At 38.1% G+C, this 13,493-nt stretch overlaps 1 protein-coding gene across 1 annotated transcript; it reads right to left on the bottom strand.

The window, feature by feature from the left end:
• Nucleotides 1-3,820: 3,820 nt before the first annotated feature.
• On the bottom strand, nt 3,821-12,599 carry erlin1 (ER lipid raft associated 1). Its single transcript, XM_083923320.1, has 12 exons — nt 12,531-12,599; nt 11,231-11,359; nt 10,426-10,507; nt 9,439-9,485; nt 9,287-9,348; nt 9,063-9,188; nt 8,829-8,902; nt 8,181-8,239; nt 7,940-8,031; nt 7,685-7,774; nt 7,482-7,561; nt 3,821-6,532 (listed from the first exon to the last, which is right to left on the bottom strand). The coding sequence occupies exons 2-12, from the start codon at nt 11,341-11,343 to the stop codon at nt 6,362-6,364; spliced, it is 996 nt and encodes a 331-aa protein (XP_083779446.1). The 5' UTR covers nt 11,344-11,359; nt 12,531-12,599; the 3' UTR covers nt 3,821-6,361.
• Nucleotides 12,600-13,493: the final 894 nt, after the last annotated feature.

Below are 13,493 nucleotides of genomic sequence, written 5' to 3'. Positions count from 1 at the left end.
TGTTTTTGTGTTGAAAAGCAGGGATTTGGTCATTTAATTCCCATTAATATTAGTTACATCAATAACAATAGAGAAATATAGGTACAGGTAACATAGCCGTTCCAATGTGCACTGTCACAATATGAAAAATGCATGATTCAAGAGGATTTATCTAATATGAAATTGAAATATTTTTATATCATGATTTGACAGTAAAAATCCATAGAGAAGAGTCTTTTGTTATATAAATATTTATGCAGATATTGCATATTATGTGCTTGTGTTTAATCTAATGACATTCTACTATAAGGGGTTTCTGAAAATTTGAGTTGTTTAATAGAGAAAGTCTTGTGTAGCATGTAGAGACTTTCATGTGTTAATGTATCTACAGTCGTCTTTAACCTTCTGTGCCTTTACACAGCCTATGACTTCTGACCTCCAAGTGCTAAATAAATCAACTAACCTCCGATTTGGAAAATTGTCTTTTTGAACACGAGCAGAGTTTAGCAAATCAGCAGAGTAGAGATTTAAATCATTGAAATGAACCAAACAAAATGATATGCAGTGTTAGGTCTGTACGCTGTGACTGTCAGTTCCTTCCAAGACTAAAATTACATCATTCATTTTTCTCTATATCTCTTGTTCCTGTTGAAGTGTGAAGATTGGTCAAAGATAGAACACAGTTAATAATGACCTCACTTTCCGCTTTTACCAGCATTGGTTTCGGAATACATGCACGACGAAGCTGAGAGATTACCAAATATAGTAACAAAAGCTGACACAGATCATAGCCTGTTCTATTGAAATGTAAAGTTTTCTGAGGTATACCATCATGCCAGTAAAAAAGGGCTGGGTGGGTTGCCCTGTATTGTCCATCAGTGTTTATCTGTCCCTGTGTTGTCTTGGATCTTGCCCTCTCTGTTGGTGAATAATAACAAGACAGGTTACCTGCTGAGCTGCATCAGGAGCAGCTTATCTTCACCAGCCGCCTGCTGCTGTGACCGCGTTCTGTCATTTTTGTCACCTTCACCACCTAATCAACCACCATTATCAAAAATACAACAATATAGCACTGAGGTACAAATATATTTTGTGTGTGTAATTGATACTTAAACACCTTTCATCACTTCAAGCTTGGCGGTTAGGTCGTCAACTCATAGTTGCCAAGCGAATCACTGGCACACAAGCCAGCCATGGCATGCTAGCACTAGTCAGTCCAAACAGCTCTCCAAGCTTGTTTCTGTTTTGTCTGGACAGGGCCATTTACTCTAACAGAACTATAAGTACACGTAGTTAATTCATCAACTCGTCTTTTGTGGTGCACTTTATACTCCAAAAGTGTACGTTAAATAATAGTGCTAATCGTCTACAATAGCTTCCTCCATATTGGCTCCCAGTCCCCTCAAAGGTCAGCGCTGTCACAGTGAATTGCTATTTTGTCAACAGCCTAAATTAAAAAATCAAAGTTTACCAAAGTTGAATTGGTAGATTCGTCACCTGCTTTTCATGTAGCTGGAAGACCTTACCTTACACAAACTTGTCTATGCTTTGCTAGCAGTGCAGAACGACACGCCACAAGATTATAGCTAACCTTGCCATGCCTCACCAAACCTTATCTTTTTTTTTTTTATTAATCTGCATTCATATGCAGATATCTGTTCATAGAGATTATTCAAAATGTCCTCTGGACCTACAACGCCTTCAAAAAGTATTGACTCAGACTGGAAAAATCTTAGAAATCTTGGCCTGGATATCCTCTGGCTGCACCAGAACCCTAAAAATATTTGGGGGCCATTTCTCCGAGAGGCTAAATCATTGTTAGGCTGATAGCCAATGGGTTCCAAGATTGCAGAAGACTTGATACAGATGTTTTCCAGTAAACTGACCTTTATGTGTAAAATTGATGGAGTGCCCCTTTAAAGGCTGACTGGTAATTCACAATAAACAAGGACAGAGCATAAATAGGTCAAACCATCCATAAATGAAACATATGCAATAGAGAATTAGGTTTAGAGCCTTAATGTTACAGATGACTCCAAAATAAGTAATGACTACAAAATCCTGAGGGTAACCACAGACATGTAGTAAAGCGCTGAGAAATAGCAAAGATAATGCTCTCTGTATACACATAGGATAGGAATGTGAGAGAAAGCGGAAGAACAGAGCAGCTACTGATGATGGCGCTGACTGCAGCTGATGAATCATATTCTGCTGTTGGGAGTAGATCTGCAGGCCTACACTCAGAGATGAGGGACCACACCCTTGTATCACGGGGGAAAGACAGATCCAGCGAGGAGTCAAGGCTAGAAGGATCACGCAGGATCTGATGATGAGGGGCAAAAGGAAGGAAAGACAAGCGCTGGCTCATCCAGGAAGCTGTAAACCTGACCTTGACTCCACTTCCTGAGAGAAGGGACACACACCAAATAAGACCACCCATTAAAAATGAGCCCACATAGCCACAAAAGACCCTCCTCAGTTAAGTAAACAAGATGAGGATGAGTGAAGTTTATTTATTCTCACAAACTTGCTTTACGATCGTATTTCTCACTTATTCTGACATCAGGGAAAACAGATCTGGGGTCAGTCTATAACTAAACACCCTGCTTCTGAAAGCAGACGGATGGTTTGGCTGTGACAGGATCTGTAAGGACTGAGAGGTCATAAGAGGAAGCTATCCCTCATCTGGTCATTCCGGCAGTGGTCACACGCTTTGCATGCTTCCTGGAAAGCCTTGTGAACAGCTGACTGGCCTTGCTGAGGGCAGGACTTGAGGTTTACATTCAGTCTCTTGGGATGACCATTTAACAGACTCAACAGACAAACACATCTCTGTTTTTTTAGCTTTAATACACAGAGTGTGGTTAAGCAAAGGGACTGTGATAGATTGTGCATGTATATTCAGTAAATGTTCCCTGAATCATCCTCGTGTCGCCACAACCACCCAGACATCTAAAGAAGTGACTAGCAAACACATGCACATGAATGCTCACTTTTTAAAAATGAAATATTTGGTGGAATCTAAATGACAGTGTGTGGGCTCAAATTAGATTTTGAGCTTGTGAAACAATGTTTAGAAATGATAATAAAAATTATTTATCACCATGTCTAAACCTATAAAAAGAGAAATTCCACATGAAATATGTTTGTACAGAAAACATTAGTTGTCCTTTGCAACTTGTGTGTGCATGTGTAGTTTGAGTGTCTCACAGAGTATGGGAACTTTGAGTTTCCATTTTTTCTTTGTGTAAAATTACACTTGTTTTAATTTGTGCTGTTTTATTACATTTCAGTTCTTTTCTACAACTGTGGTCCCCACACCTTCTTAAACACTAGATTTAAGGACGTTCCAGGGCAGAGACAATTTCCTCAAATTCAAGGAACCAACGTAACATTGTTTGACATACGGATCAATGTCAATTATTGTTAGAACACTGAACTTTTATGAGAAATATATATATTTTTTTTTTTTCTACAATTTATTTCTTGCACTTTCAATGACCCATGTCTGTACCTGTTTACCTTCAAAAACTTTCAAGGCCTTGATTTTTTTGCTCCCGTCAAACTCAGACTTTCAAGAAGGACCTGAAGGAGGCAAAGCTTTATACATTTACAAACCTGTCTCTCAAGCAGTTTTTACAAAGCTCTGCATTTCTCTAGACATCAGACCACATGCTCACTATCTCATTGACCCTTATTTGAGCCCACAATTTGGCAGTTCAATGATTAAACCAGATAATTCAGTATTTAACACAGTCTTAGCTCTCCTCCTGTTGGCGTCCAAGTGTACTACACAATGTGTACACACAAAGCAGCACAGTTGGAGAAGAGAGGTACCAAAATAGGCTTTATTTTACATAAGAACATTGTCAAAACTTGAAAACATATTTGCATATAAACCTTTTAAAACAAGGAGACAATGTTTGAATTTCACAGATTGTACAAAATAGACAAAAAAGATCATTTTTCATGAACGTTTCATACCCCTCTTTTGCATCTTTATCTGAACCCACCACCAAACCCTATGCTGAATGCAACCTTTAACATGTCATAGGTCAAGTAAACATCACAACATCTTCCAAACCCTAGTAGTGTCCACTGCTAGTTCTGTCTTTCTCAGCTAGAGTCTATGATGAGTTCAGTATGTACATCCAGGCTCTTAAGAAGTCTCACAGTTCAGTTCAAATGGAGCTTTTTCGTTTATAAGAATCACTGAATCATTAAGTCTGGGGGTCACACAATATTATTTAAGGCTTGCATTCTGAATAGTGGAAGTATTATGTAGTAGAGCTGAACAAAATACAAAAGCTTAAACACAAAATAAAAACTAGCACCAACTTGCATCTTATTATTTAAGCTCAAGCTTTATCAACATTCATCTGTTATTAGAGCGAAGCTTGTCGTGATGTACTGAAACTCATATTGTCACACAAAACCGTTCAGGTTAAAAAATGTCACCCTTAAGAGTAATTTAATGCTGTAATTAGGAGCCGTATTAGCTGTATTTCTTTAATTTACCAAAGACTGACACACTTTACAGTCCACCAATTCTTGAGTTACAATGTAAACATTGACAGTGGAAAGAAGCTTTTGTTTATAACATTTCTACTTTGAGAGACCGACATGCTCATACTGTAATATTCAATGTAATAAACACCCACTGTAAATAGATGGTGCAATAAAATGGTGACGGTGCACTAAAAGACACCTAAAATTATGACCTAAATTTATTTTATTAGTTTGATTCTAGTGAAATAAAGCATTACTTTGCTTATCCTTTTTTTAAATTTTATTTTTCACTTGTGTCACCAGATTCAATTAACAGATTTAAACTTTTTATCCTGCAAAAAAACACCTTTTTCACAGCTGACATGTTGACATATCATAGTAGGAAAAGCCCAAGTGTATTTAATATCCATAATAGCTGCAATCAACTTGGGGGAGGCCCCGGTATTGTGCATGCTGTCTCACTGGAATAGCTTACTGGGACACTCAATGCAACGGAGCCCTTAATGTGGTCACTTTCACCTGTGTGTTTCCTACTATGACATGTCAAAATGTCTGCCGTCTGAAAAGGCCCATTGTTGACGTTTTAATAAAATAAAAGTCAGTTTCCTGAGAATTGACATTTCACCAAATCTGAATAAGCTGTATAATAACAGAGCAGGCACTAATCATCTGAAACAAGCCACAACACATTTCAACATGCGGGACCCTGATCATGAAAACAGAGAGAGGAAAGTAAGATGTACCTGACAAATCACAAAATGCTCTTGTAGCGCTATCGTCCCACTGCTCTATTGTTACACTCCCTTAATTTTGAGATTTTCATTATTAACTTAAATTAACTTTTAGAAGAGAAAAAACGATAACCAGAATGTTTTTTCCTCATAGTAACCACAACTAATAAAAGCAAACTAGCACCAAGCTAACAGAAAAATAACTACATTACTAGCAATCTGACACCACTGTATATTAACTATAGAAACTGAATACAATGAAAAGCCCTCCTGCTTCAAAGACTTGAGTATCTGTGGGATTGTATCCAACTTTATGCAAACTCGGGTAGAAATGTACCAAGGTCAGGGCACTTTTTTTTTTCTAGAATGCTATCTTTAAAAAAAAAAAAAAATCCTTCACAGCTCAGTTTTCATGTCTGCCTCATTTCAGCCAACTGGAAAGGTTGTGAACGATAAATGTACAACGCTCACTACTGTATATAACCTGTCATAAGTTCATCCACAAGCAGCATTTGATATGATCCTCACACTGACTCACGTTGAGAGAAGAGCCAACTAGATTTGGTGTAAGAGAAGATGGCACAGAGATGACCTTCCCAAATTACGCACAAAAATCATTACCGCTTTTAATTAATTAGTGTCACCCGTTAGATTCCAGTTCAGCTCAACTAGAAATTAATTCTCAAAAATAATCATCACATATCACTCCTCTTGCATACAACAAACAAAACAAATGCAGATCCAACAGCAAAGTTAAACACTGCACTGATTGCAAGCACGTGTAAATGAGGGCGACTACTTGCTGTCACCTTCCCAGGCATAAGCATGTATTATGCTTTTGATTTGTTTAACTATGGCATCATTCTCATTCATAAAAGTTATCTTCCCCAAAAGAGTGGAAGGTTTAAAAAAACAAAGAAAAAAAAACATTCCCTTTTATCTTACCTTTCCTAGCCATCACCTCTGCTTATCCTTAAATTTTCCCCACTCCTTGCCATTTAGATTTAAGACTGAAGTGCATAATTCACCTAGCTGCAAAGCTATCCCCACCCATCATCTTCAGTTCAGTGCTCTTCACCTCACAGACAAGACAACATCCTCATCAAGGTTCTCCTGTCCTGTGCAGAAGCAGAGCTGTGGACTCACTGTCCCTCTGGCTTCGCATTGGACTCACGAGGGGAGTGCCCAGACCCGGTGGGCCCGTTGGATCCCTCTACAAACATGTTAGGGATGTCCTGACCGAAGTAGATCTTACTGTTAGCTGCTATGGCCTGGAACTTCATCAGCTCCAGGTACTCTGGGGTTAACTTCACCTGTAAAAGATTTAGAAGAACGACAAGAGTATGTGAGGATTAGATTAGGGCTGGGCCATTATCACTCTATCACTGACAATGTACAGTACGGGCTAAAAGTGAACGTAAGAATACTGCTGGATTTGGCAGCGGAGGACTTGCTTCAAGAAAAAAGTAGTGAATTGAGTGGTGTGGAGGTGGTTTATAACAGCATTCAGAGAGGAGAGCGACGTATGTGGCTATTGTGTGCTCAACAATAACCACATACTACGTCTCGGTAACTATAATGGATGTGAGACAAGTGGCTTTAGGGTCTGATTGAGCCAAGGAGACGATGATTAGGGGTGACCTCCATTTAAGAAATTCATAGTTGACTAACAATTTCGTTGACTAATCGATAAGTATATTTAATCGGCAAATCTGTAAAACTAAATTTCGCCAAAAATGATCATGCAGAAGCACCGCTGTAAATCTCAGACCTGCTCATACTTTTCTTGGAAAACAGGCATTCAGCATGAAAAAAAAAAAGCAGAAAAATCACTAATCGACTAAAGAAATCCTAGTTGACCAAGACCAAAACAACCTGGTGGTCTGTTTAGAGGGGGCAGCCTAGATTATGATCACGAAGTAACACTCCCTTTTGTAATAAATCAGAGCAGCCCATTGTAAAGTTGGGAAAAGTGGAGGCAGACACCGACAGGTGGGAATGTGGGAGAAAACAGTAAAACACCAGATTAGTTTACTCATCACCAGCCAGACACGTTTTACCCAATACAGTGTGCATCTGTTTAAAGTTTGATCATCCGACAATCATCACAGCAGGGCCATTTGCATTAACTACTTTAAAGACAGAATACGTGTGCTGGCTGTAGAAATCACAAATACCTCATGATGTCATGACATTTTTAGGGCATTAAATTAGATATTTTGTGTTTGTGTATGAAATGATTTCAAGAGCATTTTTTTTTACCCTGTTTGCTTCAGCGAACTTGGCAGCTGTGTAATATTCTGCATCAGCCCTGGCCTTCTCCCTCGCCAAGAAGGCAGAATCTGAGACAAAAGAGACAGTGTTGAATGAGACAGACACATGACAGACCGGTTTACCAGTCTCCACCACATACAGGAAGACACATTTCCATCTCAAAGAAGAGAAGTAAAAGCGGTAAGGCTAACCCTCTATTTCAGAGATCTTCTTCTCCGTCTCTTTCTCCATCACCAACTGTTGGAAGTGGATCTCTGCTACCTGGGCCACCTTCTGAGCCTCTGTGGGACAGAAACACATGAGCGGTCACAGCTGTACATACAGATGAGGGCCATAGTTAAGGTTACACATGAGTGACAGAGGGGGGAAACAGTTAAAATTGGTATGACATTCATGCAAATGAAAACCATGCTGGCTGATTTACAATAAAACACCATCACATTTACCAATAATGGCCCTCTTCCTTTCAGTCTCTGCTTCCTTTTCCACCACCTTCTGGGTCTGAACGGTGATTAACAGACGAGTCTTCTCTGCTTCCCTGCATATACAACAAACATTCACCAACAAAAGGTTCTTGCCAAATGTATTTTTCTGTGTGGTCTTACTTGAACTGAGTGGGTGGGACACAGGCGAGAATATGAAACATGCACTAAGACTGAGGTACTAAGTACAGATTTACAAACTCACATGAGTTCAAAGTTCCTCCTGATAGATTCAGGGATCTTTGGCTTGGTAACACGGACCGCCTTTACCACGATGTTGAACCAGTGCAGAGGCCGGGAAAAAAGGAGAGAACAATAAATGATTTTCTTTTTACTGCCGGTTATCAGGCTAGTTACATTACATTAATTTAGCTGACACTTTTATCCACAGCGACTTATGATACGTGCATTCAACTATAAAAATACCAAGCAAGAAAATCATGAGAATCAGGCAAGTACATCAAATTAATCAAATAAGCAAAATCAAAAGTAGCTTCCAGTGCTACAGCAACCAGAAACATGGAGAAAGTTTTCTGTTTTAGGATTTTCAAGTTATAATCTGTGTACTGGCGTCTGTTCAGAATTTGAAAGAACAAACTACAACTGGTCAACCACTGTCATGTGATGTGATGGCTCCACTATTAATGTCAGCTTTTTGTGCTACAAGTTTAAATTTTAGCCAATGAGATTTATTTATTTATTGGGCTGGATCCAAATATTCGATTATACGTTCATTGGGTAGGTAATCGGTTTTCCAGTTTGGGATGTGGATATTTGTTTTGTTATTTTCAAAACTGTAGGATATCAGAATCCTTAATATATATTATATATTATATATATATATGCTCAATACCTGTATTGTAAGTCCAGGTGCCATAACAGTAAGATCTTTCTGCAAAGCAGTCTTCAGGTTCTCGTCTATAATGTCTGCAAGACAAAACACACAATAGCTGTTTGAATACAACATGCATTGTATCATATGTTATGAGCTTCTTGAATAAAGACACAGCACAAGTTGCCTTTGATATATTGCATTAAAATGAAAGAATACTGTCTTAATACTGTTTTATTACAAATGCGTACTCACCAAACAACTCTATGTAGACCTCCTGTAGTGTGTGCACACTGCAGAACTGGTTGAGTTCATGGTGAATCTTGTTGAAAATTAGAGTTTTGTCATAATCAGCTGTGTAGTTCCTCACAATTTCCAACACTGCAAATTAATCAATATAGGCAACAGTTGTAAGGAAAAATTAATGACCAACCAAATAAGGAACTTCAGCAATAAGAGGAAATTAGAAGTTGTTGTACCTGCATGGGGGACCAGCATGTTAACAACTTCTATTCTGTCAAAATAGATCATCACACCACCACTGTGAAGAAAATACGGTTCTGTTCAATACATTATCATTTTCATGAATGGATCCATTTATTTTTAGCTACATAAATGAGATCAGTCTGACCTTGTTCCGCAAGGCACATTCTTGATCTCATCAGTTTGGAGAGTGGTCTGAAACAAACATAAAATGATCACATGATCTGATAATGAAAAAGATCATTCTCCTACTACGTATATGGGTCCTTTTATCAACATGCATCTGGATTCAGCGTGTGATATGATCCTTTTTCCTAGTGTATTAAAAACATTAGTAGGGATAGTAGTGCATGCTGGTTTTAAATAACCCGTGTCAATAATAAATACAATATGCACAATATTTACATTTCATATTAACTTCAACTTGTTAATTGAGAAAGTTCATTTTTTAACCTTGTAAATAATACGTTTGACAAAATAATGTTAAATTCAACAAGTTACGTTAAATTCAGTCTTGACAGAGGTCACGTGATGACAACTGACCCTGACCATGAGATGCAGTTGAAGTGGACCTTAAGTTAAGAATATTTTATTAGAAAGTAGAAGAGGCACGCACATCCAAAAAGACAAAAGAGCAGTACAAGAAGAAACGGTGAGTCCGTGCACTAGAATTAGCTCCAAATAGCTTTTTTAATGCAACATGTAACATTTCGGGCCCCAGCCCTTCATCTGACATCTATATACCGTATATTCTATACATAGAATATTTTATTAAACTTTACTGTGGATGTTCAATCACATACACAGGTTGTGGCTACTACACGTTTAAGTTAGAAAAGAAAAATGCCTTTCATATTTCTGGAATTTCTCTTTTAATGCAAACAAAAAAGGTGAAAATTGATTTCATAAAGATTCTTCTATGCATATTAAGTAGCACAACAAACAGTGAATAAACCTGGTGTAAAATAAAGCTGCTGCAGCCATGGTTGAATGGCAACTGTTTGCATGCTGCAGCTGAGATGTATTTATAGAAGATCCCATTCTGGTTTTCATGTATCAGCACCTTCTGTGTCACTATTATATTGCACATGTCTCTGCTGACAGGCCAAGTTTCACGACTGAAAGGTAGGTTTACCTGCACGGATCTGAAGGTAGTAATGAAAGGCAGCATGATGTGATATCCAGGACCGTTGGGGGAAGTCAGCAATGCCCCACCCCTGAAACAAAGACAAACAAATGATTTAGTCTGACCTCTCAACATCTGATTATCTACCAATCATATTGAAAGAGGGTGGACAATACAAAATTACAAAGATAGTGTAGCAGTAATTTTTGAAGGTGTGGTAATGTTTTTGTCGTATATCGTGTCATTATATTACAGGGTGATCCTGTTATTTTATCCATCTCATGAACACTGTCAACAATTAAGTTGTGGGAATATTGAACATTATCTAGCCCTTTATTCAAATGTACTAAAAAATAAACAAGAAACAAGCAACACATCATATTTTATTATCCTTTAACATAATTTATGTGCTAAATTAAAAGGAAGTTCAATGTAATGAGTAAATGCAACCACACGTTACATTTAGGGAAGTAAAACCAACAATATTTCCCACTGAAATGTGATTGAGTGAAAAACAAAAAAAGGACAGGGGATAAAAGGAAAACACCAGGAGGTTCCCTCAAACAATGAAATACTGTAAATACACATTTTCACTTTAAGACTGATTTATACTTGTGGATTAAAATATCACTGTGTATTATTGTTTCAGTTTCTTGTATTCATCCCAAATAGTAAACGGTTACTGGACTTCTTACTAATATGGTCTCCAAAATGTCAAATGTTTGCCCAGACAATAGTTTAAATATGAAAACCACACCTTAAACTTTAATGTGAGCTTAATGACGGACATATTAAAAGGTCTGTGTTCTGATACCTGTAGTACACAGCGAGGTGTCCTTCTTCTATCTTGTGAATGGAGGAGTGCAACATAATGGCCATCACTCCTGCTATTGCTCCAAATACTGCCCCTATGTGCGGCATCGTCATCCTCGCAAGTGCTCACCTGCAGGCGGAGAGAGAAGCACAGACATACTGAAATATTTATACAACATGATGTACTCAGGGCACCATGAACCCTGTAGTCAGACCTTCACTGTAACTGTCAGCAGCAGTGCATACATTTACCAGTGTATTGGGTAAACACAGCTAAAAGCAAAAGCAGTCTCACACAACAGACAGGTGTTAATCATCTTTATGGTCTTGGACACTGTAGTTTGTGGAGCTGTTGAACTGTATTGCATTATACTGAAAGGTTATTATAGTCTACCCTCAAATGGTGTGGAAATATTATACATATCGATATCAAGTTGTATATAGCTCTTAACTGCATTTGTCTTAGCAAAACAAGCTATAGAAAGTACTCTGAAACTGTTCCTGTGTTGTTAGTTACTCTGTGGGTTCTTTGCTGTTTCTTTCCTTGTTGATATAAATAAAACATTACACATGCATTACAGCTTTCGATAATGCATATACACCTGGCATGTAGCTTTCCTTACTGCAGAAAGGGAAGGAGTTTTACAGATGTTCTACCTGTGTCCATCTTCAGCAGACTGATGGTCAGCTGGATGTAATGTACTGTATCTTGACTTTACCACAGGTGCACCCAGGTCAAAGGGGTTAACGTAGCACACAGCATAGTCATTCAAAGTATTTTCTGCAGCACGTTTATAGATAGTGTATTAGGCAGCAAGTTTTAACTCTAAACCGACTGCTATAGTATGATAACGACACAGAGCAGTGCGTTAACTGCCTCAATTACAAGTAGAAGTAATGTTGATAGTAATGTAAACAGCTCACGCTAACTTACACGATTAACGCCCTGTGAAGAAATTAGCGAGTAATTCCTGTCAACGCGTGGAGCAACGTGTTTGCACAGCAGCTCTACTTCAACGTGACGTTTACATTTACACCAACCATCTGAATTCATTTAATTCAGCAGCTGCAAAAGCTCACACACACAATTCTCTCCGTAATGTTACCCTAGCTAGCCGCGTTAGCTGTTAGCGCTCAGTATCGGAAGTCAGCAGCTCCGTCACTTTCTTGTAGCTTAATGCTAACATTAGCTGCTAGCGTCAAAGCTAACGAGTTGACTCACCTGGTCACAGCGCTGCGACACAAGCATCAATATGTACGCGTTTAGAATAAATGGCTGTTTTAATGAGCAATACAATTACCTCTGTATCGATGCGTTTCCCTTCACTGGTCTTATCAGCCAACGTCCCGTCCCCCTCACCCCTCCTCCCACAGGTGACGCTCGCGCTTTCGCTTACATTGTGCTGCCTTCAGGTGCAGTCGGAAATATAACAGTTGTTACGGCACGTAAATCCAACGCAGGGTTCTTCAACCTTACCTGAAAGAAAGACGAAGCACGAACCCCAAACAAATATTGTATTAAATTGAGTTGCATACTAAACAAGAAAATGCATTTCCTTCGGAAATACGTGGAAATGCTGAAGCTACAGTGGAAAACAGCTTAATATTTGCAAAAATATTTTAAAAACCCCTGAATATTTGAGACGAATATAAAAAAGCTGAATATGGGCAAAACTATGAAAACGCTGAATATTTAAAAATAATATTAAAAAACTGAATATGTGCAAAAGTATTAAAATGGCTATATATTTGAAGAGAATATTAAAAAGCTGAATATGTGCAAAATTATGAAACGGCTGAAACTGTGCAAAAGGCAGCTCGATGAGAGTGACTCAGAGTCCAGCTCCCCATAACGTTGGAAATATTATTAAACAATTTGACGGAGCCCCTGTTGAAGAGCTCTGTCAATATAGCACATAGCAATAACGTCCTGCTTCATATTAGAGCAACGCAGATCAAAGTTATTTCGATATTATTGATTTCGATTTTATTTCGTATATTATTGAAACACATAGGTTTATTGCAAATGCCCTCTGTTATTTATCAATAAAGAATATGTAATATTTATTTTATTTTTATTTATTCATTTATTTCAGACTTGTAATCCAAAGATGAAAAAAAAACACATTGAAACTTAAAAAGATATAGAAAGAAAAAAAAAAAAAGAAAAATTAACAATTTACACATACAGTCTGAAAAGGGGATGGAAGGAAGCAACGCTTATAAATTTCCAACCCCTCACCCAGCACCACCCAACCCAAAAT

Source organism: Echiichthys vipera, assembly GCF_963691815.1.
Source record: "Echiichthys vipera genome assembly, chromosome: 11".
NCBI lineage: Eukaryota > Metazoa > Chordata > Actinopteri > Perciformes > Trachinidae > Echiichthys > Echiichthys vipera.
This window is presented reverse-complemented; position numbering and strand designations above follow the sequence as displayed.